The sequence below is a fragment of the Periplaneta americana genome, chromosome 12, assembly GCF_040183065.1.
Source record: "Periplaneta americana isolate PAMFEO1 chromosome 12, P.americana_PAMFEO1_priV1, whole genome shotgun sequence".
Taxonomy (NCBI): Eukaryota; Metazoa; Arthropoda; class Insecta; order Blattodea; family Blattidae; genus Periplaneta; species Periplaneta americana.
The window spans coordinates 174,956,668-174,984,402 of NC_091128.1; the positions used below are offsets into that span (position 1 = coordinate 174,956,668).

Genomic DNA, 27,735 nt, shown 5'->3' on the forward strand with positions numbered 1-27,735 from the left:
TACAAGGCACCCATCATCATAAAATGACAATTGATGCGAACAGGTGTCAGAGAGGTGGTCATTTTTTTCTCTATATACAACACTTAAACAGGGGGATTCGTGTGTATAACTACAAATCAATTCCTGTGTATAGTTACACACTGCTTATACATTCATCGCATAAGTCCTGTATAAAAATTATACATGGTTTATTAGTAAGACCGCATGTCATGTAGATCCTGATAACTGATTTTTTTTTTATTGGGTTATTTTACAACGCTGTATCAACATCTAGGTTATTTAGCGTCTGAATGATATGAGGGTGATAATGCCGGTGAAATGAGTCCGGGGTCCAGCACCGAAAGTTACCCAGCATTTGCTCGTATTGGGTTGAGGGAAAACCCCGGAAAAAACCTCAACCAGGTAACTTGTCCCGACCGGGATTCGAACCCGGGCCACCTGGTTTCACGGCCAGACGCGCTGACCGTTACTCCACAGGTGTGGACCTGATAACTGGTAAACAACCCCTATTTAGATGATGCTATGCCGAAGTGCCCAAAAAATTTTATTCCCCCCTCCCCCACTGTCTTATGCAAATCTTAATCTTAGACATTTAGAAGTCAAAGTATATATATATATATATAAACAGGCATGTAAAAACAATTTGTCCACATCTGTACAGTAATGGTCAGCACATCTGGTCGTGAAACCAGGTGGCCCGAGTTCGATTTCCGTTGGGGAAAGTTACCTGGTTGAGTTTTTCTCTGGGGTTTTCCCTCAACCTAATATGAGCAAATGCTGGGTAACTTTCGGTGCTGGACCCCGAACTCATTTCACCGGCATTATCACCTTCATCTCATTCAGACGCTAAATAACCTAAGATGTTGATAAAGCGTCGTAAAATAACCTACTAAAAAAAACAACAATTTAACATAATATGCTTCTATCTGAAGCAGATATCCGCGTAGTAGGAAGTGATCCAAAATTTATTTTTAGCTCGATGTTTTTCTTTTCTCATGTAACACATGTTTGCATTTCTGCTTTTAACGTGGATAATTAAATTCCATTGAGTGTTACAATGCATTGTCTATAATGTTAATTGTAGGAATATTTTCTTTCTTTTCCTGCCAGTAATAGAAGAAATCATATAGAAGTAGCAATCATTTACAATTTTACGTGGGTCCTACCACATCATGAGGACAGTCTTTTTCCATTTAGCCATACAAGCAGCTTTGTGGGATGGTTCAGACATCAAATATGTTGTGCTCATATCTTGTTCTGATCCTCCACCTTGCACACAAAATTAAAGTTGTACGCATTTTTAATGATCGAAGTTAATTGTAGTGGTTACAATTAAGAAGTCACTTCCTTGCAGATGTAACAAAAGTTAGGATTATTTTTAATGCATTGTAACTTCACAGTTCTTTGATTCAAGCACTCTAACAGAGTTTTCGGCATTTACTATTATGAGTATTCTAAAACTCAGCGAAACATTAAATTGTCCACTGCATAAAATGCCAGTTTACGAAATAGGAGCCACAAACCATCAAATAGGTTGTTTCAATAACATGTAAGATATCACGACTTCGAAAATTATGAAAATTAAGTGAATCAACTCATCCTGTATATCTTCCAAGGCAGAACCAATCAAATAAAATGGAGGCAATTTTCGGATTTAGCGACCTAAAATATAATATATTTACTAATTTCATCTCTAATGTAAAAGAACCAATATCTTTTAATTTGGTATTCAAATTAGCTACATTTCTGAGAGTTATTTACTAGGGATTGTGAAGTTTGTGTCCGTGATAATTTTGCGATGAATGCACAAAGTCTTGAGATTCATTAAGAATAAAAAGGTGAGCTCCTTTCGAAAATTTTTGGATCATTTTTGTAACCTGCCTACTTCACCAAAGGCAAGAAGATAGTATCACTGCTAATGGACTCGTATTTTAAATTCTAATATTTAAAGGAAAAGTAACTTCCCAATCAAGCATATTTCGACTCTTCTCTTCTTGCAGGGGTTTCTGTGAATATTTAGTAGTGGAAGAGATTATCTTCATTAAGTGTTTTCTTTTTTATTTTATTTTTGTTTTTTCTTCTTTTCATTCTTCAAGTTATTGCATTGTTTGTTCATGAGTATTCTAATCTTCACTATTAAAGCAGTTTTATTTAGTAAATGGACATTTGTATTCTATATAATTTACATGACTTACTTTGTTGTCTTGTGTGATTTCATACCTTTAACATGAAACGTTTATGCATTTGACATTTGAGAAATCTGATCATCTGGTCACACTTTCTGTTAATGTGGTGATTTCATTAATTATTATAGTAGGCCTTGGACAACTGAAATTATGATGTGTTTAAAACAAAGTTGGCCTATCGTTTCGAATCCAGTAAGCCATGATAAAAGATAAAAGGGAAACAAATGAATGTGGCATCATAATGAATTCATTATTATTTATACAAAAGTGAGGATGAGTAGTAAATGCGGAGAATATAAAGACGAAAATAGTTAATTTAAAATAGTCTAATTTTAAAGTAAATTAACTGTAGTATTAATTTCCAAATGAATAGAATTCTCTGTAATGACATATTATTATTTATTACAGTTTTGCAGAACTCATTGGCATCGTATGTTGTTGTTGTTTTCTAATGCCAGGCGTTTGACAATGAAGTCATTTGACCTCTTGCACTCCAATATTTTTCAAAGATATTATCATGGCCAGCCACTGAAGCACAGATTTTGAGGTGTTCCGAATCCATTTCTTGGTTTGAGTTGCACAATGGACAGTTAGGGAGGGGACTGATATATTCCAATTCTATGCAGGTGTTTGGCCACACAATCATGGCCTGTTGCCACTCTAAATACAGCTACAGACGATTTTTGTGGTAAATCGGGAATTAACTTGGGTTATGATGCAGAGAGTTCCATTTTTTCCCTTGGGATTGAGTTATCAAATTTTGTTTGTTGAAGTCTAAGTACGTAGATTTAATAAATCTTTTCACAGAGTAATACGTAGATTTAGTAACAGGTCTGTAAGTAGCAGTGCTGCCCTTCTTTGCTAAAGCATCCGCATTCTCGTTTCCCAGGATTCCACAATGGGATGGTATCCACAGCGAATAGGGATTATAAAGAATGGACACTACGCGTCGGTACCTTTGATGTAGCCGGACTGATTTCAATGACCTTCAAGTCAGCTAAAGCGTGAGATTCTGCTTTCTCCCTAGAGTTGGCACTGACATCACACCAGCTAGCAGTCAACACAGTGGAAATATAACGCATACAATTAATACATCTAGGTACATTATGTAGGCTACTCAAATAAAATGAATTGGATCCATAAAATAATAAATCCGTCATTAACTGTAATGTCTAGACTCTAGAGTTCCTTTATAATGAGAGTTGAGACGTTGACCCCAACAACAATTAAAATATGTAATGATGTGATAGCGCTGAAAATGGAAAAACAAAACTCTTACGAGAAGTAAAACCATATACCTATATTATATTAGATACAAATATTAAACGAATTCGATACTTAATTTTATAATACATTATATTATTTTATAATATAATTTATTATATCTGAAATATAAACAATTATAATTACAACTAGTTTGTCTCTGAGAAATAAGGAAAAGCCGTTAACTTGAATTTATTTGAAGCAAAGCGTTACTGGATTATGCAATAAGGTAGGCAATGTTTGGATCCTGTGTCTTAACTCTATTCTCATTTATTATCTTAGCGTATGCTCGATTACACTAACCTCTAGCGCTTGAAAGTGGAACTATACGCTGGCGCACAGAGAAACAAAACACAGGAAATTTCGCTCAGTGTCCATTCTTTATAATCCCTATTCGCTGGTATCCATTGGAATACAATTCTTTTATTGAGTGATATTAATTCATAGAGCATTTTAGTTATTTCTGCTGTTTGAGATGAAGGTGTGTGTTTAGAGACTATTGACAGAATAGTTGCTTTGGAGTCTGACAATATAACTGCATTCTTAAATTTATTGATGTGGCATAGTAGATTCATATTGATGTGTGAATTATTTAGACTGTGACTTGCATTGTCTCGAGACTAGGCCTCATGGAATGGGGAAGCCATTATGAAGTAATTAATGAGAAGGCTCGCCTTATTGAATTGAAATGCGGGGAGTATAAAACAGAAATGAAAAAAAGTCGAAATTTTATTTCAAATCTCAAACAGCCTTTTAATCTCAGTCATGGTTACAGTAACAGAAATTAACTGCATAAACGTTTCACACCATTACAGGGAGTTGATGAATTTCTTGTCAATCTTTATTTATATAGATCGTTTACTGACTTCTTTTCTAATATTATTAAATAATATGTCGTTGTTTGAATACAGACATGTTGTAGTTTTGCATACTGTTGTAGTCAAGACAAGTGAAACGCTACATCAATCAGCTGACATACGCCAAGAACCAGTGTGAGAAGCGGTTACGCCTGCTTGGCTGGATGGGCTACCCTGTGGAGGAGGCTGTGGAAGCCAGCACCATGATCAGCAGGAAGGTAATTAGTACAAGTTGCAATGAGAAAGCTCACAAGTAGACATCCAGACAAAATTGACTCGAATGCTTTGCAGGTGTTGTCACTGCAAGAGGTGTTGGGTAGCGTGGTGGGGCGCCGCTACCTGACGCAGTTTCTGGAGCAGGTGGGCAGTCCATCGCTAATGGGCTACTGGGGGGCTGTTCAGGAGCTGCGCCAGTCTGACTCCTGCAACTGGCACCAGCTCGGTGCGGAGATATTCTACACGTACATCAACACACCATCGCCAGACATCCAGGTTGACAAGGTGTGTGTGTGTGTGTGCTGTTGTTTATTCTGTTGAAGCATGAAAAATGATCATCGCTACTGTGACTCAGCAGCAGTCAGCCTAGGTAGCGTAGTCGGTATAGTGCTGGCCTTCTGTGCTCGACGTTGCAGGTTCGGTCCCGGCCCAGGTCGATGGCATTTAAGTGTGTTTAAATGCGACAGGCTCATGTCAGTAGATTTACTGGCATGTAAAAGAACTCCTGCATGACAAAATTCCGGCACATCGGCGACGCTGATATCTCTGCAGTTGCAATAAACCATAATTTTTTTTTTTTTTGCTCAGTTCCTGTTATGCTGCACTGAGATTTCGCCAGTGAAATGACCACAGGAAATGTATTGTGTGCATGTGTGAGCAGGTGACATAGGGTTGTCTTACATCCTGGATTTTCCAGGACTGTACCAGAATCTAGATTTGCGTCCTAGCATTCCGAAAATAATTCTCTGAATGCATAAATGTCCCTGTTTTCAGCAAACAAGAACGATTTTATTTTCTTCAATCTATAGTAGGGTTGCCATACTTTCCGGACTTTCTGGGACCGTACCAAACTCTAGATCTGGATCCTGAAAATAATTCTTGGGATGCAAATCAAGATTTTCAGGTATAACTCCCTGTAAAGCTGATTTGAATAATTTCGAGGGAAAAATTGTTCCGGAGCCAGGTATCGAACCCGGGACCTTTGGTTGGTTCGATACCCGGCTCCGGAACAATTTTTCCCTCGAAATTATTCAAATCAGCTTTACAGGGAGTTATACCTGAAAATCTTTATTTGCATAATACACGTCACTGTTCGTTAACAGAAAACCACAATTTAAGTCACACGGAGTTAGTGTGCACTCGAAGTTGGTTGCTTGACGGTTGTCAGCCCACTTTGAGGTCTGTGGATATAGAGGGAAGAATTGGATCGGTGTCGGTTAGAGTTCCCCGGTAGCTCAGTGGTAGAGCATTGGTACGTTAAGCCAAAGGTCCCGGGTTCGATACCCGGCTCCGGAACAATTTTTCCCTCGAAATTATTCAATTCTTGGGATGTATAGATGTCCCAGCTTTCAGCAAAAAACAACGAAAAGATGGGAGGGAGAAATTTGTGAGCCCCCTTTTTTTTTTTTTACACAATTTTATTTTCTTCAATTTATAGCAGATTTGTCATATTTTCCGGATATTTTAGTACATATTGAACTCGAGGTGAGATTTGCATCCAGAAAATAATTCTCGGAACACATAAATATCCCAGCTTTCGGCTAACAAGAATAAAAGGAGGGGAAAAAATTAGCAATTTTTTTACACAATTTTATTTACCTTCAACTTAGTCGGATTGTCATACTCTTCAGATTTTCTGGGATTATATCGAACTCAAAATCTGTATACTAAAAATAATTCTTGGGACTTACAAATGTCCCAGTTTCAGCAAACAAGAATGAAAAGAGGGAAGGGGGTAATTTGTGATTCCTTTTTTTTTTTTTTTTTTTTTTTTTTTTCCCACACGATTTTATTTTCTTCAATTTATAGTACATTTGTCATACTTTCCGGATTTTTTGGGACCATACCAGACTCGAAATATCCCAGCTTTCAGTTAACAAGAACAAAAGAAGGGGGAAAAAATTGTCAACTTCTTTTTTTTTCACACAATTTTATTTTCTTCAGTTTATGGGATGGTTGTCATATTTCTAGGATTTTCTGGGATCATATCGGACTCGAGATCTGCATTCTGAAAATAATTCTCGGGATGCATAAATGTCCCAGCTTTCGGTGAACAACAAAAAAAAAGAAAAAAGAATTAGCAATTACTTTCTTTCTACACAATTTTATTTTCTTAAGTTTATGGAAGGGTTGTCATACGTCTCAGATTTTCCAGGACTATACCAAAATCAAGATATGCATCTCAGCATCCCAAAAATAATTTTTAGAACACATAAATGTCTCAGTTTTCAGCAAACAAGAAAGAAAAGGAACAAATTACTTTCTTTCCACATGATTTTATTTTCTTCATGTTATAGATACAGCAGCTCAAATGAGTTAAAAACAAAGAACTTGACGAATACATACTGTCTTCGCGCTACGAGTTAGTGTGGGGAGTAGATAGGCAGGACGGGGGAACTTTACGCTACACTCTGACCTGAAAACTTCGTCCACTTACTTGGCTACACGGGATGGAGTCAGACATAAAAGATTCCGCATCTTTGGTGCTGTCGCTATGACTATCATTATCACATTTTTCAAAATTTCTGGAGTATGATCTGTCCACGATAATCGTCTGTTTATGTTCCAGCCGTGTCGAATCTTTCAACAAAGCCATTAGCCCCACCGCCCTCATCCTGATGAACAACAATGAGGGTTCTGGACACATTTACGGTAGTCAAAACTCCCGTAACATTTTTATCGTGCCAGCACTTGGGAAACGTTAAATTGGTAGGCCTATCTATCCGCATTTCGTCCAGATACAAAATCGGTTTTTCCACTTTCCTAAGCTTTCTTATTTGCTGTAGATATCTTCACGTATTCTAATTTACAGTGTTTTCCTCTTTTTTTTTTCTTTTTTTTTTTGCACACTTCTTCCACATGAAATCCTTTTTCTTCAGTATTCGTCTTAATGTTGTCTTTCATTTCAAATCAATTTTCTCTTGTAAAAGGGTAGACGTTTGTTGCAGCTTGGTACTATTTTTTTACTTGTTATTTAACGACACTGTAATAACTACTAGCTTCTTCAGTGTCGATTGAATTGATGATGGCGAGATGGTATTTGGCAAAATGAAACCAAGGATTCGCCATAGATTACCTAACATTCGTCTTCCGCTTGGGAAAACCTCGGAAAAAACCCAACCAGGTAATCAGCGCAAATGGGAATCGAACTCACTCCCGAGCACAACTGCAGATCAGCAGGCAAATGCGCTACCTCCTGAGCTACGCCGGTGGCCCTCTTTCTTTTTCAAATAAAGATTCTCAATTATATCTTTTTTGTCAATCTCCCGTCGAAGTCATCTACATTTGCGTTTCGGTAGTCTGGACGTTTACATTTTTTTTTTCTCCCTCAGGTGTCGACAACGCACTTTCTTCTGTACAGTCTTTCATTTCATTCCTTATACGCTGTATTGTTCTTGTGGACAGATTAGAGTACTTTTCTACCTTTGCTGTAGGTTTCGTAAGAGGAATGCAAAGGCACTGTTGTTCTTTTTCTTCATCACAGAATTATTTTGCACTTCTAATAATATTCCTTTCTTCGCTATAGATTGTCAATCCTTGTTTCCTCTTTGTCGACATATTTACAATAAACAAAAAACTGCTATAAACCTAAATAACAGTATACAATAACATAAATTCTATTAACTATATTATTATTAGCACGAAAAGCAAAGGATAACTAAAGCAATACAAGATTTGTGGTATACTGAAAACAATTGTCTTGTTGAAACTAATAAAACACTACAGTAAAAACCCCACTATTATTTTCACAAAGTCGCAAAGACTCACAGACACGTGCAGTAGATGTTTGTGAAACAGGAATATTGCAGTGAACAGCGCGCTGCGCATGCGCGACTGTTTCCCCTCCGCCTCGTCTAAGTACTTCAGCCGCCTTCTCCTGGCGTGACAACAATACAATTTAAGTTCATGATTCAACTAGGTTGATATTGTATTGGTATATTACTGCTCTGACCACAAAGTTTAACATGGTCTGGCGACAGCGTGGCACTTCAAGAGTGCTTCCAGCAGTATTTTCAAAATACTGGTAAAACAGTTTTGTATTATGCATTCTTACACTTGCACAAGTTAGAAGAAACATGGAACCCAACTCCTACCCAAGTTCAGTTGTCTCCTAAATAAAATAGAACAGTGAAAAGCATTCCAAATGTATGTGCTAATGCATTGTTTAATTCATTTCAGCCAGTTCTGAAGAGGATGGAAGGCTTCCTCTTGGGCGACAAAGGTCCTGAAGTCTTCTATGAAGTGCAGGAAGAGGTGGTGAAGAGTTTGGAGGAGAAGTTCTACCCCTCGTTTCTAGTGAGTGACCTCTATCAGAAGATGCAGACTGCCATGGAGGAAGCCGGCAGCACAGAAGACACTCAAGCAGGTAAATACAGTAAATTACAGCTTGTAACACTAGAAAGGTTCGTTTCTTTTACATATTTCTAATACTTTTAAAGTTTTTCTTGGTAGTCTAGTTGTTGCCAAATCTGAAAGTTAGAATTTATAAAACAGTTATATTACCGGTTCTTCTATATGGCTGTGAAACTTGGACTCTCACTCTGAGAGAGGAACATAGGTTAAGGGTGTTTGAGAATAAGGTGCTTAGGAAAATATTTGGGGCTAAGCGGGATGAAGTTACAGGAGAATGGAGAAAGTTACACAACACAGAACTGCACGCATTGTATTCTTCACCTGACATAATTAGGAACTTGAAATCCAGACGTTTGAGATGGGCAGGGCATGTAGCACGTATGGGCGAATCCAGAAATGCATATAGAGTGTTAGTTGGGAGACCGGAGGGAAAAAGATCTTTAGGGAGGCCGAGACGTAGATGGGAGGATAATATTAAAATGGATTTGAGGGAGGTGGGGTATGATGATAGAGACTGGCTTAATCTTGCACAGGACAGGGACCGATGGCGGGCTTATGTGAGGGCGGCAATGAACCTTCGGGTTCCTTAAAAGCCATTTGTAAGTAAGTAAGTAAGTCTAGTTGTTGCCAAGCTAGCTTCTGGTGACCTAAGTGGCAATAACACATTTCATCAATGGGCACTGTAACCATTCCCAAATTATAAATGGATTTTTCTATACACTTAGATTTTCCTACTAGTGAAAGGAAGGCGATGTCTTTAAAAGGGAGGGGGGATAATGGATGTAATTACTGTTTTCTACAATTTTTAAGGAACAGACTTCATATGTTGTACACTTCATCCTCTTCCTATAATTATTCTTGCGTAAGTTTCATTATGATGAGGTGAATAGTTTTTGAATTACTCATATTTATAAAAGATAAATTTGCATATTTTCAAAATCTGTCTGTCTCTTACAAAATGTAAGTTCATGTCTAACTCTTTTTTCACGACGTCTCTGGTATGATTAAGAAAGAAGCTAAGTATCCAGCATTTTAAATTTACTCCTGTAAATGGGGAGATTTTAAAAAAAATACATGCAACTTCAAAATTTAAATTTTTTGTGTTTACTAAATGTTTTAATATTTTAATTTCGAAATATTTAGTTTATAAAGAAATTCTACTATTTTGTTAACCACAGTAAATAAAACATGCAAGAAGAATTTCATGTTCTAGCATCAAAATTGTAAGAATCTTTACATTTTGAACATGGCGAAATGTGCTGAAAGAAAAGTGAACAGCTTGTGAAGTTGTAAAGTTTGCGGGGAATTCAAATTCACGAGTGCAGCCATTTAAATATGACGTAATTTTTATGCTTAATTGCCGGGGGGGGGGGGGGATTTTTTATTGAAAATGGCCAAAATTTCACCCATCTTCCCTCTTAAGTATTATTGATATTGCATAGAGTATACAGTATATACATCATATGGCCCAGTAGCAGTGAAGTTAATGAGATCTATATGTGTTCAGACAAAGAATGACTGTCTCTATTTTGAACAGGGACCACAACATCCAAACTTTTGTATGACATGGAATATAGGTTAGAACACCATACATACAGAAGTACAGCTGACGCCAGCGTTTTTGGCGTGTGTCCTAGATATATAGTACCCAGTTTGTGAGCATGTTGCTAGTGCAGCTGAGAATGGTACCACTTCCTATGCACGTCACATCAGCCATTTGCCAAACACAGTTGTCAGATTGACTGCGGCAAAAGTAAAACACTCGCACATAACGTTCCCATTACTTATTTCACACGCCAGAAACGGTGATGCGGACTGTAAAACAATGTCACCATGTATATTATTTTGTGAAACCGAAAAATACAACTGCAGACTTTTCAAGAGCTTTTATTTGTAACTTGTGAATTATCACTCCAATTTTTAAAGTAGTAGGCTTTTTAAAAGAGCCTGGCAGTGTTTGCCTGAGTGAGATTTTGTTGCTACTTGTGATTACAGATGAAGCCCAGCCAATGTTGGACAATGCACATGCCAGCAGTGAGGACCCATCTCTGCACGTTGTTGACCAGTCCAACTACGCACGACGCAAACTGGACCAGCTGCAGGAGAAGCTCAACAACAAGATGCAGGTACTGCTTCTGTTTAGGAATGGTTGTGTCATGTTATTGTACTAAATTAACTTGTGTTATTAACTTTCGGCATTGTACAAGCTTCTTTTTTGTTTTTGGCTCACAAGCAAACATTCTGATGGGGGCAAATAAAAAAGTTATTTTTTTTTCTTTCACCATGTTAATAATGTCAAAAGAAGTGTTTATACAAATTTTGGCCACTAGACCGCAATTACGAGGGCCGTAAAAATATAATTTCGCCAGGAGCCGTTAACAGAAAGAAAACACAATTTCGTTGCAAAAATTTATTGGAACAGACACAGCAATTGATGAGCTATTTTTCAACATATTCCCCACTGGAATTGAGACATTTTTCATATCATGGGATCGACAGAGAGGTGCAGACGGGTGTCAAACGCTGGTTTTTATCCCACGCAGCTGACTTCTACGACACAAGGATACAAAAATTGATCCCATGGTATGACAGATGTCTCAATTCCAGTTAGGGAATTATTTTGACAATACTTACTTACTTACTTACAAATGGCTTTTAAGGAACCCGAAGGTTCATTGCCGCCCTCACATAAGCCCGCCAGTGGTCCCTATCCTGTGCAAGATTAATCCAGTTTCTATCATCATACCCCACCTCCCTCAAATCCATTTTAATATTATCCTCCCATCTACGTCTCGGCCTTCCTAAAGGTCTTTTTCCCTCCGGTCTCCCAACTAACACTCTATATGCATTTCTGGATTCGCCCATACGTGCTACATGCCCTGCCCATCTCAAACGTCTGGATTTAATGTTCCTAATTATGTCAGGTGAAGAATACAATGCGTGCAGTTCTGTGTTGTGTAACTTTCTCCATTCTCCTGTAACTTCATCCCGCTTAGCCCCAAATATTTTCCTAAGCACCTTATTCTCAAACACCCTAAACCTATGTTCATTATTTTGACAAATAGCACAACAATTGCTGTATCTGTTTCAATAAATCTTTCCATGCAGCTGCGGTTTTTTTTTTCTGTAAATGGCCTCAGGGAAAATCACTTTCTGGACGGTCTCGTAATTGTGGTCGAATGACCAAAATTTGTATGGTGGAAGGAAAAAAATTAACTTTTTTATCTGCCCCCATCAAAATGTTTGCTTGTCAGTGAAAGGCAAGTCCTGATGGCCTAAACTCCACTAGAATAAATAATTAATTAATTAAATAAATACATAAATAAATTAAATAAATAAATAATTAAATTAATTAAATGAATGAATAAATAAAGGAATAAATAAATAAATAAATAAATAGAATAAATGAATAAGTGAGTAAATGAATAAATAAATCTCAGGCTGCAGTGCAAGTCTTTGGGCTCTCCTCAAAAAATGGGGGGAAAAATATACTTAGTCTTTCCAACGAAGTCTTGATCTAACCAATGGTCTTTCTAGCATCTGGAAGTCCAAGCAGTGCTTGATGTATTAAGCTTTTGTTGTGGAGAATATATCCAATCCATTTTAATCGTCTACTTTGGACTATTGCAGTTAAGTCAGTGTTGATATAAATTTTCTGAATATCATTGCTCTGTTTTTCTGATTAATTGGCCCCAATATTTTTATCATTTGATCTAAAAGAGGGAGAAGGATTTTATTTTCAAATGTCGTTAGTGCACAGCACCTTTTCTTACTTAGCACCCAGTTTTCTATGCCATGGGGGAGAGCAGGTAAAATAATTTTGTAACTCCAGAATTTACCTTTTCTAGATAGCAGTGTGGAACTTAATAACTTATTGATTGTAAAATAACGTCTATCTATAGGTATTACGATTTAATTTGAATATTTCCATTGGACTGTTGCATAAATGTCAGTCTTCTTCTTGTACAGGCACTGCAGGCTCTACGTACTTCCCTGAAGCCAGAATCGCGAGTCCTCACAGTCTTAGAGAAGGAGGTGGAGCAGCTGCAAGGAGAAAAGCGTCAACTTGAGGCACACCTCACACGCACTGAAGCTTGGGGCGAGCATCTGGGCCAGTGGCGGGCTGTCGTACAGTCAGCAGAGGTAGGGATTGCTTAGTTTCAGGTCTTTATAAGCCCTACAGTGTTACGGACGTAAAATTTACGCAACTACAAGTTCATATAGTGTAATATTATGAAATATAATGCTTTATCAAATTACACTGTTCAATATATTCTTTAATTTTATGAAAAATTGAGGGTATTTGAACTGTAAAAAATTAACTCAAAATTTTCTCGGGCTTCCAGCCAGGTCACGAGTTGGTGATCTACCGACGTTTCGAGGATGTTCATCTTCCTCATCTTCAGGGTTAAATGATAACTAAGGGTACGCAGCTCCTTAATTTATAGTGCCAGAGGGAGGAGTCAGCCGAGGAGCTGTGCGCTGATTGGCTCTTATTAGTGCGGATTGTGGTTGAATGCAGCCGACGTGTTGTCTTGCTTTGTGCTGTCCGGCTGATTGACCGCGGGTCTCACGATGGGCTTGGCGGATGAGTACTTATGTGTCCTCCGCTGATTACGGCCCGTCGTCTGAGTGGTGAGAAATTTAATAGCCGGTGCCCACGCCGTGCTTAGTTGGAGACCCGAATCCCGATTCAGGTTCAGCGTTCTGCCGCTATGGCCAGGGTTTCCAATAGCCTGAACATTTCACCAGGACCTCGGTGTTATTATTCCTCCCTCTGGCACTATAAATTAAGGAGCTGGGTACCCTTAGATATCATTTAATCCTGAAGATGAGAAAGATGAACACCTTGAAACGTCGGTGGATCACCAACTCATGACCTGGCTGGAAGCCCGAGAAAATTTTGAGTTATCACGTCACCAGGAAAGCTTCAGTAATTACTGTAAAAAATTGTTATTGCAGGTTTTTTTTTCTAAACTGCTGTCAACTGAATCCTTGTCAGCATGCCATTTCACCGATTGTTTTTTATGGGCCCTCCCCATCCTGGATGTCATTCACCTTCCTGGCACCATACAGGAAGTATTGTCATATATATTCCGCAACATTCCTTCCATGCTTGTCTGCCTGCCAGTCCATCTGCCTGTTCTCCTGCTGTCTGCCATCAGGATGAGGGAAGAGGGAATGCTGCTAGCTGCAACATTGCGTTGTGGCCCTGTACCTTCCACTTGCTTTACTAGAGACGTCAGAAGTCGAATCTTACCCTGTGGCCATTCAGCACTGTTCAACTGGCAATCAGTGTTGTAAAGAAACCAGTGCTTTGCCCCTTATCTCGCATTTTCATCTCTTATCTTCCTCACTACTTCTCTGCTATCCTCTTCCTCACTGCCTCTTATCTTTCCACTTCTTGTCATCTTCTTCCCCATTTTCAGCAGTATAAGAAGTGACGTGAAATATGTTCCAGCTTTCTGAGGACAAAGAGGAGTTGCAGTTTGTGTTGGTGGTACACATACTGGAGGACGAGATGGACAATGAAGCGGTCTCAACTGGTTGGGTAGTCCTCAGAAAGCTGTCTGACTTCCAGAATCTGCACCGTAAACTGTGGTGAGTTACAAAACTAACCAAGTCTGAAGGCAGGACATTAACTATATAATACTTCTGGTCTAATGGCATTACATTTGTGTTAGTAGACCTTTTGGTAGATATATGATTTCAGTCATATTTTTTTCATTTCAGCCATATGAACTCAAGTGTAAAAAATCTGGAACTTCCTTCTCAGTCCTTAAAATTTCGGTTTGGGAAAGGAACAAGTTTTCTTGAGAAAGCAAAGATACAAGTTCACAAGTACTTAAAGGTAAGATGCACTCCTACTCTTGGGGATTTGTAACTCGGAAATGCACAGAGCTTGATTATGGTTTGTTGTTCCAGTTTGTATTGGAGGACGATCGCTTGAACCAGAGTGAGGCATTGTACACATTCCTGAGCCCCAGCTCTGAGCACCTCAAGCAGGCAGCACCTGCCCCCAAGAAATCTAGGTTCTCATTGTCCACACTCTTCAAGAGGTGAGTGACCCAAGTGAAGCTTTGTACGTTGTGTTGCCAGTCAGCTGCAACTGTGTGTGTGTTGTGATGTGTTGCCATTCAAGTGAAGCTTTGTATATTGTGTTGCCAGTCACCTGCAACTGTGTGTGTGTTGTGATGTGTTGCCATTCAAGTGAAGCTTTGTACGTTGTGTTGCCAGTCAGCTGCAACTGTGTGTGCTGTGATGTGTTGCCATTCAAGTGAAGCTTTGTATGTTGTGTTGCCAGTCACCTGCAACTGTGTGTGCTGTGATGTGTTGCCATTCAAGTGAAGCTTTGTATGTTGTGTTGCCAGTCACCTGCAACTGTGTGTGTGTTGTGATGTGTTGCCATTCAAGTGAAGCTTTGTATGTTGTGTTGCCAGTCACCTGCAACTGTGTTTGTGTTGTGATGTGTTGCCATTCAAGAGAAGCTTTGTATGTTGTGTTGCCAGTCAGCTGCAACTGTGTGTGTGTTGTGATGTGTTGCCATTCAAGTGAAGCTTTGTATGTTGTGTTGCCAGTCACCTGCAACTGTGTGTGTTGTGATGTGTTGCCATTCAAGTGAAGCTTTGTATGTTGTGTTGCCAGTCACCTGCAACTGTGTGTGTGTTGTGATGTGTTGCCATTCAAGTGAAGCTTTGTATGTTGTGTTGCCAGTCACCTGCAACTGTGTGTGTGTTGTGATGTGTTGCCATTCAAGTGAAGCTTTGTACGTTGTGTTGCAAGTCAGCTGCAACTGTGTGTGTTGTGATGTGTTGCCATTCAAGTGAAGCTTTGTACGTTGTGTTGCCAGTCAGCTGCAACTGTGTGTGCTGTGATGTGTTGCCATTCAAGTGAAGCTTTGTACGTTGTGTTGCCAGTCAGCTGCAACTGTGTGTGTTGTGATGTGTTGCCATTCAAGTGAAGCTTTGTACGTTGTGTTGCCAGTCAGCTGCAACTGTGTGTGTTGTGATGTGTTGCCATTCAAGTGAAGCTTTGTACGTTGTGTTGCAAGTCAGCTGCAACTGTGTGTGTTGTGATGTGTTGCCATTCAAGTGAAGCTTTGTACGTTGTGTTGCCAGTCACCTGCAACTGTGTGTGCTGTAATGTGTTGCCATTCAAGTGAAGCTTTGTACGTTGTGTTGCCAGTCACCTGCAACTGTGTGTGTGTGCTGTGATATGTTGCCATTCAAGTGAAGCTTTGTACGTTGTGTTGCCAGTCACCTGCAACTGTGTGTGCTGTGATGTGTTGCCATTCAAGTGAAGCTTTGTACGTTGTGTTGCCAGTCACCTGCAACTGTGTGTGTTGTGATGTGTTGCCATTCAAGTGAAGCTTTGTACGTTGTGTTGCCAGTCACCTGCAACTGTGTGTGCTGTGATGTGTTGCCATTCAAGTGAAGCTTTGTACGTTGTGTTGCCAGTCACCTGCAACTGTGTGTGTGTGCTGTGTTGCCATTCAAGTGAAGCTTTGTACCTTGTGTTGCCAGTCACCTGCAACTGTGTGTGCTGTGATGTGTTGCCATTCAAGTGAAGCTTTGTATGTTGTGTTGCCAGTCACCTGCAACTGTGTGTGCTGTAATGTGTTGCCATTCAAGTGAAGCTTTGTACGTTGTGTTGCCAGTCACCTGCAACTGTGTGTGTGTGCTGTGATGTGTTGCCATTCAAGTGAAGCTTTGTACGTTGTGTTGCCAGTCACCTGCAACTGTGTGTGCTGTGATGTGTTGCCATTCAAGTGAAGCTTTGTATGTTGTGTTGCCAGTCACCTGCAACTGTGTGTGCTGTAATGTGTTGCCATTCAAGTGAAGCTTTGTACGTTGTGTTGCCAGTCACCTGCAACTGTGTGTGTGTGCTGTGATGTGTTGCCATTCAAGTGAAGCTTTGTACGTTGTGTTGCCAGTCACCTGCAACTGTGTGTGCTGTGATGTGTTGCCATTCAAGTGAAGCTTTGTACGTTGTGTTGCCAGTCACCTGCAACTGTGTGTGTGTGCTGTGATGTGTTGCCATTCAAGTGAAGCTTTGTACGTTGTGTTGCCAGTCAGCTGCAACTGTGTGTGCTGTGATGTGTTGCCATTCAAGAGAAGCTTTGTATGTTGTGTTGCCAGTCACCTGCAACTGTGTGTGCTGTGATGTGTTGCCATTCAAGTGAAGCTTTGTATGTTGTGTTGCCAGTCACCTGCAACTGTGTGTGTGTGTTGTGATGTGTTGCCATTCAAGTGAAGCTTTGTATGTTGTGTTGCCAGTCACCTGCAACTGTGTGTGTGTGTTGTGATGTGTTGCCATTCAAGTGAAGCTTTGTACGTTGGGTTGCCAGTCACCTGCAACTGTGTTTGCTGTGATGTGTTGCCATTCAAGTGAAGCTTTGTATGTTGTGTTGCCAGTCACCTGCAACTGTGTGTGTGTTGTAATGTGTTGCCATTCAAGTGAAGCTTTGTACGTTGTGTTGCCAGTCACCTGCAACTGTGTGTGCTGTGATGTGTTGCCATTCAAGTGAAGCTTTGTACGTTGTGTTGCCAGTCACCTGCAACTGTGTGTGCTGTAATGTGTTGCCATTCAAGTGAAGCTTTGTACATTGTGTTGCCAGTCAGCTGCAACTGTGTGTGCTGTGATGTGTTGCCATTCAAGTGAAGCTTTGTGTGTTGTGTTGCCAGTCAGCTGCAACTGTGTGTGTTGTGATGTGTTGCCATTCAAGTGAAGCTTTGTACGTTGTGTTGCCAGTCACCTGCAACTGTGTGTGCTGTAATGTGTTGCCATTCAAGTGAAGCTTTGTACATTGTGTTGCCAGTCAGCTGCAACTGTGTGTGCTGTGATGTGTTGCCATTCAAGTGAAGCTTTGTATGTTGTGTTGCCAGTCAGCTGCAACTGTGTGTGTTGTGTTGCCAGTCAGCTGCAACTGTGTGTGCTGTGATGTGTTGCCATTCAAGTGAAGCTTTGTGTGTTGTGTTGCCAGTCAGCTGCAACTGTGTGTGTTGTGATGTGTTGCCATTCAAGTAAAGTTTTTGTGTGCTGTGTTTCCTGTCAGCTGCAACTGTGTGTACTGCGATGTGTTGCCAATCAAGTGAAGCTTTGTGTGCTGTGTTGCCAGTCAGCTCCAACTGTGTGTACTGTGATGTTGCCATTCAAGTGAAGCTTTGTGTGTCATGTCTTGTTGCCAATCATCTGGAGCTCACTGTACTGTACTGTGTTGCCATTCTGCAGATCTATTTGTTGTGTTGTGTTGTCATTCAGATGAAGTTTTGTGTGCTGTGCTGTGTTGCCAATCAGCTGCAGCTGCATATGCTATGCTGTGTTGCCATCAGTTCCATTTCTTATTTGCAGTGCTGATCCTGCGCGTGATGCAGACAGTGACGATGAGGACGTGACGTTGCTGCTGGACGAGAGCGAGGGACGCAGCCTGGAGCAGGGTGTGGACGGTGTGGCGGAGCCCCTGTACCGTCTGCTGGGCGAGGTGTTTGACCTGCGCGGCGTGTTCAAGTGGCTGCGCAGGACTCTGATCACCTTCGTGCAGATCACCTATGGCAGGACAATAAACAGGTGAACGGAAACTGAAGTCTGGCTGCGATGAGCTTGACCAGATGTGAAGACAGTGAGTGTTGTGCATGTACTTGCAGGCAGGTGTGCGAGACTGTGAGTTGGCTGTTCTCCGAGCCCATGATGTACTATTACATAAAGCTGCTCATCAAGTCCTGGTGGCCCAACGGCAAGCTGACCGCAGGCCCGTCGCTGAGGACGGAGGAGGAGAAGCTAGCCACGAGGTATGTTCTCCCAGGCAGTTGTTAAATTGGCTCTACATCTCCAGTTCATAGTGACGTTAGCATCTCACTGGCGCTGATACTGTCTTACCATAACACAAACTGAAATCACTGTGTGCAGGACGGAGGCACGTGAACAGTTCCTGAACAACATCCCTGAAGTACTGAACAACCTGGTGGGACAGCAGAATGCCCGGCGCGGAGCCATGAAGGTGTTCGAGACGCTGCAGGACACTCGCCTCAACAAGCAACTCTTCTATGTGAGTTGTCAAAAAGTTCAATACATTCTTAGAATACAGTCAACTCCGGATATAGTGAACCTCTGCATATTTCATTCACTATATCCGAGGTTCACTATATCTGAAGTGTCTCTCCCCTAACCTTAAATGACAGAAATGAATGAAATTGTGAAGAAGAAAATAAAATATTTCATTTTTGTGGAATGGATTACACTGTATACTGTTACTCACAGTTGATTTACTTAAACTATGCTATCGACCCACTTCCGCTTGCGAAAAACCACGTTCAATGTCACTTATAATATTCGCCTTATCTTCCAAAGAAAACACTTTACGCTTCGACCTTTTTATACAATATATTCACTGTTGGAACACTAGATCAGGTAGAAATGACAAACGCTGTTATGGTGTGATTGCGTACTCAGCCTTGGAATTTCCCGGTTCACTTATGAAAACTGGGAGAGGGTTGATGGAGTTTGAAAGCCATCGAAATGTTACCTTCATTTATGCTCTGGACATAATGTCCGTCCCCTTTTAATAAAAGAAGGCAATTTCATTTTCCGTTGTTTCGATTCTATCAGTTATAATGGAAATGTTTCTGAGAATAAAAGGCAACCCTTTGACGGTGGAGGATTAGAAATAACAGTAGAGTAGAGTGCCTGAAAACAGAATGACAACCCTTCGATGGTGGAGTGAGGCAAGGTCGTCACGCGTAGCCTGGATTTACAGTACAGCTCATTGTCTAGGAATCACTAATCCTACCTTTGTCCTTTGACTAAAGGAGTAAGAAACTTAGCATGTTGTTCTCAACACATTCTTTCAATTTTATACAAGAAGATGTGACTTCAAATAAGAATTGGTCAGAATACAAGGTTTACTATAACCAAAGCGAGGGTTCACTATAAACGGAAATATTAATGTACTTTTTAATGTATGCGGGTCGGGACCAACGATTTACTGTCCATTACTCAGGAGAAGACGAGCGGAAAGAATGTGCCCTTCTTGACTATCGCTGTTGATTATTATAAACATCGCTCAGATAAGCATCCCAGTAGCCGGGTTATTACTCGTGCAAGAAACATGAGTCACAATGCGTATGGAAATTAAAGCTGAGTTGAACAGAAGGAGACCTAATGTTTCCGCTTACTGCAGTACAAATATTGCACGTGTTGTCGTACGTTATCTATTCACATCCCTTCCTCCTAGTCCGCTCTCGTCTTCTCCTGAGTCACCGACAGTAGGTGCACTACTGGGTGTTCATTTCAAAGTGTGTCATGACGTCACTGTTGTGAGTCAGTGATTTGAAGCGAGTTTCAGATTTTATGTCAGAGAAGTTGCCTATTAATCAAGGCGTTCAATCTGAACTTGAGAACTTGTACGGTATAACTTGAATGTCATAGCAACAGATGGCGGCCTGTATGGTCTGTGTGCTACCATAACCTTTTCCGAACTGTGTTTTGTGCGGGCAAGTCGTACACAGGGTATTTGTTATCATCGGTTGCGTACGGCAACATTCCACAATACAAATCAAATGCTCCGTGTCCATGTTAACCGTCAAAATTAATGTCAACAAATACGTAAGTAATCGTCTTAACCCTCTCCCCATATCCCAACAGTAAGAAAAAAACTCACCTCAGTACGTGTTTCCAAACAGTTCACATTTCTGCCACTACTGGCATTACTGTATGTATCGGTAAGTACTCTTCAGAATGAACGCCGTACTTGTCAGGCAACTTCTCTGGCACATAGGTAATATGCCTCTGCGGAAGTGTAGGAAAATTGAATTCTCTAGGCTCATTGACTAGCCACATGATGGCATACAGCGAGTCATGACACACTTTGAACTGAACACCCAGTATCGCCGAATGTTCACTATATCCAGAGTTGACTGTATTTCATTTCCAATGAAATGCCTATTTTTCAGTGCTGCAGTACAAAAGCTGCAACTAAATGTGGCTCCAAAAATAGTGTCTTGAGTGTGAAGAAGCTTGCAACCTTCCTCCGAAAATTTTTTGCATCTGCAGAGGAAAATTGTGTAGCGAAAGTTGCGAGAAGTGACTGTAGCTTAAGACGGAGTTTATTAGCTGGAGTGTTCCTGTCCATTACTCAGCTAACAGCTTACCACACAAACATACTTTGATTAGAGGGAAACCAGACAGAATTGATTCCTCAAGGAAGAAGCCAATGTTGCCAGGTTTTGCAGGTAGAGCATGTGGTTGTGTCAGTCTGGTTGGCGCAGTTGGTGTAGTGCTGGCTTTCTATGCCCAAGGTTGTGGGTTCGATCCCGGGCCAGGTCGATGGCATTTAAGTGTGCTTAAATGCGACAGTAGATTTACTGGCTTATAAAAGAACTCCTGTGGGACAAAATTCCGGCACACCGGCGACGCTGATATAACGTCGACAGTTGCGAGCGTCGTTAAATAAACCATAACTTTTTAACTTTTATGATGTTTCAGGACTTGTTTGAGGTGCTGCTCTTCGACCTGTGTCCAGAACTTAAGGCCCAGTGACCCAGCCATGGGGACTAGTTGTTGCATCACTTTGAAGTATACTTCAGCGCTAGTTACAATCAGAACAAAGCAGAAATGTGGAAGTAGTGTTACCAGCATAGTGTGGCTTGAAAGCTGTTATCAGTATCTTTGACTGTGTTGACATAGTATCTGTGGTGCACTAATTTGTTCAGGCGTGAATTATAGGTGCCACTGAGTGCAAGAATTCCATTTCATTCCAATTCCGTGTTTATGTAAACTACAAATATATTCACTGTTGTCCTCCACACGAATGAAGAACCTCCTTGTCAGCAGGGTTTCTACTCAGCGCACAAATAACATTTTACAGTAGTGCCGGATCTTTCGGGCTGTTGGCTGACAATTCAAGTGTGAGAGAGACTGCCACAAACAGAAGAGCGGTGTGACAGGATCAGTTTTTGTTGAATGTTTTGTTGTTCCCGACCATGCACAGCAAGCTTCCACTCAATAAATAACCGTGCATTGTGCTTCACTGGCCAAGAACGATTGTCCCAGCTGTACAAGTGTCAATTAATGTCAGTGTCATGTTGTTACATTTAGGTTACTGTCAACCATTAAGTAATGCTCTAGTTATGAATTTGTGAAGACTGAGGCCTACGGTATTATACTAGGCTGGAAATTTTTATTTCGAATATATAGATCAATTAGTTTGGCGTCACTTAATACTACTAAAGTTCAGGGTTGCCAGATTTTAGATCTACCGAAGAGGGACATTCTTTTTTCATCATAATATACAGTACTTACGTTTTATTTTAAAGAATGAATGGTATGAATATGGGCAGAGTTGACATTTTCATAACTACAAAAAAAAAAAATAATAAAATAAAAAACGAAATAAAAAATATCCCTTTACATACAGTTGAAGAAACTAATATGTATCTCAAAATTGAAATTTTAATTTAAAAAACATATTGTAATTATGTATGACTTGAGGCTTTCCCGGCGTTTGATGTAGAATAACTCTTCTCGGGTTCTCAGCCAGGTGAGTTGGAGATTAGCTTCCAAGCTTTCGACGGCTAGCTCTGCCATCTTCTTCAGGGACGAAGTGATGTGGGACCACGTCTAGCCTGTATATATGTAAAAGTAGGGCTTCCCGCTGCGGGCCAATCAGGACCTAGTTCCTAGTGTTCAAACTTGCAGATGCTGCGATGCATTTCCTCCCCGTAAAGGTGAACAATGTATGACTTGAGGCTTTCCCGGCATTTGAACTAGCTCCTTATTGGCCCGCAGCGGGAAGCCCTACTTTTACATATATACCGGCTAGACGTGGTCCCACATCACTTCGTCCCTGAAGAAGATGGCAGAGCTAGCCGTCGAAAGCTTGGAAGCTAATCTCCAACTCACCTGGCTCTGAGAACCCGAGAAGAGTTATTCTATATTGTAATTAGATACATAGTTCCAATACAAAATAATATTTATCTGGCTGCAAGTTAAGCCCAGTTCAGACGGTGCGTGTTTCTGTGACGGATTCCAAGGTGGCAGCGCAGATGGGTTGCCTGCATGCTCACTAGCCGGAAGTAATCCGCTCTGGTGGCTCCGTGCTAGATTTCGAGGGTAGGTTCCTTGCTATTTTTCGTGATGGTTTGCAGGCAGGAAACCAAAGATGATCATATAATATCACCACTGAAACCATGTCGCCATGTTCGTTGTTTTCCAACTAAACCTGTTTTTTCTATATTCTTTAGTTTCTAAGAAACAGCAATTAAATATCGGACTTTAGCTGTTTTGCACTTATGGCATAATTACTTTATTACGACATTTACTACTGTTAATGTAGGACTTAGTTGTTTTCCACTCACGGTTTAGTTTCTTTCTGACCATGAGTGTTGGCAACAGATGAAGCAGCAGATGATTTTCCAATTTGAACTGTGAAAAGAGCCAGCTCCGTGTGAACAACTACTATCACCGTAGGCAACAAGGGAGCCAGCCAGTCAGCACGCAGGCGACCCATCCGCGCAGCCACCTTGGAATCCATCACAGAAACACGCACCGTCTGAACCAGGCTTTACATCGCATTTCTCTGGAGTCTTTCTGAAGGGCTTATGGCAATAATATGTTATGCCAAATTATTAACTTAATAGTAGTTCTGTCTCGTAGTTTCCCCAGCTGTTTTCTATAAATTCTAAAGCACAAATTCCAATTCCAGATGTGACAAAATATTTAAATTTCAATGTTTTAACAATAACATAAAATTTACTGAAACCTGAATTCATATTTATTTTGTGACTTACCATATTACTGCTAGAAACCCATAATTTAACATACAGTGCAATATACATTTTCAGAGCTTCCTACATATTTATTACTGGACTTCAGCATTTTCAACAAGCTTTTTTCCATTCTCTTTGACATACATTAAATGTTTAGAAATATATTCACCACTGAATTAGCTGTTACAAACCTTACACTTGCCAAAATATGCGTTTTTTCCAATATGAAAACCTATATTGTTAAGAAAATTGATTTAAATTTTTGTAATTATCCAGGCCTAGGACATAATAGTTACTAGGTAACGATACAATTATACAAGTGACGTTAATTTTCTAAAGGAGGGACTTTTTGCGTCCCGCCTCGAATCGAAGCGGGACTTGGGACTTCTGTATGAAAATCGGGACATGTCCCGCCAAATTGGGACATCTGGCAACCCTGCTTAAGTTAGACTTCTTAATTTGTAATGAAATTATAATTCATTTACAACATCTTTAGAGCAGACATGAACATAGCTGAGCCTTATGCTGCAAGAGAGTCCCTGTTATAATAAATACATCATTAAAGTTTGTCCGCTCTTGGTTTGGGTCCTATGTAAACATTAACCACATGCCAGTGACCGCAAAACATTCTGCTCACAGAGAAATAATGGTCAGTCTAAATTCACTTATAAATGGAAAACAAACTTATTGGTCTGGTGTGTACAGGTCTGGTTTTTGGTGAATGGATAGAACAGGAAATATAAGTATGGACACTTCACGTCTGTACCTCTGATGTAGCAGGACTGATTTCAATGACCTTCAAACCAGCTTGAGCGTGAGATTCTGATTTTTCCCTAGAGTTGGCACTGATTTCACACAACTAACAGTTGACACAGCGGAAATATAACACAATTAATACATCTAGGAACATTTTGTACTGAAATAAAATAAATTGGACCGATGAAATAATAAATCCGTCATTATCTGTGATGTCTAGACTCTATCCAGTTTCTTCATAATGAGAGTTCAGATGTTGACCCCAACAACAATTAAAATGCGTAATGATTTGATACCACTAAAAATGGAAAAACAAAACTCCTATGAGAAGTAAAACCATATGCCTATATACTGTATACAAATATTAAACGAATTTGATACATAATTTTTTAATGTATTATATTATTCCCAGTCTTTCGTCTTTGCTCCAAGCTGAATCTTGTAGCCATTTTTACAATAGCAATGAAAACAAATTCATTGTAACCATGGAAATACCAGACCTACCTTATTTTGAAGAAATGAAAACAAGGTAGGCGATGTTTGGATTGTGTGTCTCAACTCTCTTATTCAATTATTATCGAGGAACTGTTTGCTTTGTAATTGTCAGCAACTGAGCTGGTTTGACGAACTTGTCATAAATGCGGTAAATGCTAATCTAGATGGTGGATTTCTGTTGAAGTAAGCTTCAAATATTTTGCGGACCATTGTGGGGGACAGAAACACCTCCATCCACTTCCCAGTCTTTCATCTTTGCTCCAAGCTTAATCTTGTAGCCATTTTTACAATAGCAATGAAAACAAATTCATTGTAACCATGGAAATACCAGACCTACCTTATTTTGAAGAAATGAAAACAAGTTGTTTCCATTGTGTATAATCACGTAAACATAAACTGAATCACTGTGAGTTACTGGTACCACTTTTTAGAGACACGATGTATTTATTGTACCTGTCTTGTCTACAGCTGGGATATGGCAGCTATCACATTGCGTGGGAGGACTGTTGCTATGGTAACAGTGGCTGAGTTGCCAATGTTACAGTTCCCACATAGTGAATGCTTAATAGCTCTTTTGGTACCATTTGTTGTACATACAGCTTCAGTTAGTAATACGTTTCGTGTTCCATTCTCTGTCGATTTTGTATTGTTTTATACCTTCGCATCAATTTTTATTGTCAATGACTGCCAGTCCTTGCCATAGGCAACAGGTGCAATGGCTGCTCTTTAGGTTCGACAGCTAATGGAGATTTAACTTCTAGGACAGATCCCTAGCAATAATTTTTAGAAGCAAAGGAACTATTTTTATTGGAAGAAATCTATTTATTTCCGGCTTTGTATAATTAAGTAGGCAACATTTGACAAACAAACATTCTCATGGGAGTAGATAAAAAGTTGATTTTTTTTCTTCCGCCAACTTAATAATGTCAAAACAAGTGCTTATACAAATTTTGGCCACTCGAACACAATTACGAGAGCCATTTAGAAAGTGAGTTTCTCTGGTGCCGTTTACAGAAAGAAAACACAATTTCATGGAAAAATATATTGAAAAACAGATACAGCAATTGTTGAGCTATTTTTCAACATATTCCCCACTAGAATAGAATCATTTGTCATACCGTGAGATCAACAAAGAGGTGCAGACAACTGTCACACACTGGTTCTGATCCCTGGCGGCAGACTTCTACGACACAGGGATACAAAAGTTGATGCTACACTATGATAAATATCTCAATTCTGGTGGGGAATATTTGAAAAATATCTCAACAGTTGCTGTATCTGTTCCAATAAATCTTTCCATGAAATTGTGTTTTCTTTTTGTAAACGGCCCCAGAGAATATTTCTTCATGGATCGCCCTTGTAAGCTGGAATGGCTAAAATTTGTATAAGAACTTGTTTTCACATTATTAACATGGTAGAAGAAAAAAAATAACTTTTTTTTTTATCTGCCCCCATGAGAATGTTTGCTTGTGGTACTCAACTTGAGAAAAATGTGTAGTATCACGTGATCTGATGCATTTCTGCTTTGCTCTGATTACATGTCGTACTGGAAGATAACAGATCCATGACTCTGAATGATTGCTGTATTTGAGAGAGTCTTTAAAGAAAATACTCTTTCTCTCCAAAGAAGAACTTCATACCCTCTTCTTTCATAACATTCCATATGTCACATCAGCACTGTAGTTCTGTGCTGATGTGATGCTTATTGCGCTGCGTCATCATTATTCTTGCATATACACTGTGGAAGGAGTGTAGCTATTTTAATTTTTAATCTTGTCCTTTATGCTCAAATGGAATAAAGGCTATCCATTTAGAGGTCTAGTATAAAAATGTGACAATAGTCAGTGTTGGGGCTTCTACGTATTTAGAAGGTAATACAGTAGAGACGGCTAATGCAAACAAATTACTTCTTGTCATTTTTTACTATTGTAACATTCCACTATAATAATATAAATGTTTTTACTGTGATTACATACCAAATGTGAATGTAGCAACATTGTAAATGCCACGAGAAGCAAGATATGTTGCATACAGTACATAAATCATTACCCAACATATCAGGAGGACGGAGAAAGAATTACAATAGGAATTGAATCATATTACGTTAGCTCATTAAACTGTAAAAGTGTTAGCCACACTTAACTGTTTTTCTCTTTGTCATTTGTTATTAAATGAAATATATTCACTATTCCCTTCCACTTTGTATAAAGAAAAATGGTAGAGCGAAAGTGAACTGTGTTAGTACACTCACGTTCAAAGATATTGATAATGATCGATAATTTGTTGGTGTAAGTGTGGCTCCTTTAGTTATTACTTCTTTCAATAGATGGCGAAGGTAATAGTGTTGCCAATTGTACATAAACCCATATTATACAATTCAATATTTCAGCCCCCTCTACTGATTGTAAAACAACACTGGGTTTAGCTGTAAACCGTTATTCTCAATTACGAGAATAATTTATGATTAATCAACAGCATTTTCTGGGACACCATTTTTAATGGCCCTCCAATAATGGTGCCACCTATTGAGAACTAGCAGAACTCTTTCAGAGTTTGACAATTTTTTTTTTATATCTTTGGTTCTGACATCCCATGGTTAGAAAGTTCGCTTACACGATCATAAAATCGTAGATCAGATATCTTTGAATGCCAGTGTACATCTTGAATGTTGGAGAACTTGCCAAAGAATTCAAGTGTCACAATATTATGTAGTGTGGAGGTACATTCTGCTCCCCTTTTGTTTCTCGATGTGACATTCCAGAACTTGAAGATGTTGCAGTGTACAGTGTTAGAATTTAATGTAGCACAGTGTACAGTTATTATGTTTTAATAAAATCTTGAATAGGA

General features: G+C 39.6%; 1 protein-coding gene across 4 annotated transcripts in view; it reads left to right on the forward strand.

Annotated features, from left to right (window-relative positions):
- The window catches only part of snz (sorting nexin snazarus), a 53,576-nt gene extending 25,841 nt beyond the window's left edge, over nt 1-27,735 (forward strand). For 2 of the 4 annotated variants that reach the window (XM_069842626.1, XM_069842625.1), the window contains exons 9-20: nt 4,390-4,524; nt 4,598-4,807; nt 8,702-8,888; nt 10,871-11,001; nt 12,845-13,018; nt 14,337-14,476; nt 14,609-14,726; nt 14,801-14,934; nt 18,227-18,442; nt 18,520-18,663; nt 18,782-18,920; nt 21,356-22,482. In XM_069842626.1, the coding sequence (XP_069698727.1) occupies nt 4,390-4,524; nt 4,598-4,807; nt 8,702-8,888; nt 10,871-11,001; nt 12,845-13,018; nt 14,337-14,476; nt 14,609-14,726; nt 14,801-14,934; nt 18,227-18,442; nt 18,520-18,663; nt 18,782-18,920; nt 21,356-21,409 (1,782 nt within the window). In that variant the 3' untranslated portion in view covers nt 21,410-22,482. Of the gene's footprint in view, nt 1-4,389; nt 4,525-4,597; nt 4,808-8,701; nt 8,889-10,870; nt 11,002-12,844; nt 13,019-14,336; nt 14,477-14,608; nt 14,727-14,800; nt 14,935-18,226; nt 18,443-18,519; nt 18,664-18,781; nt 18,921-21,355; nt 22,483-22,815 lie in introns of those variants that run through there. The other 2 variants (XR_011335362.1, XM_069842627.1) reach the window with 2 other exon arrangements.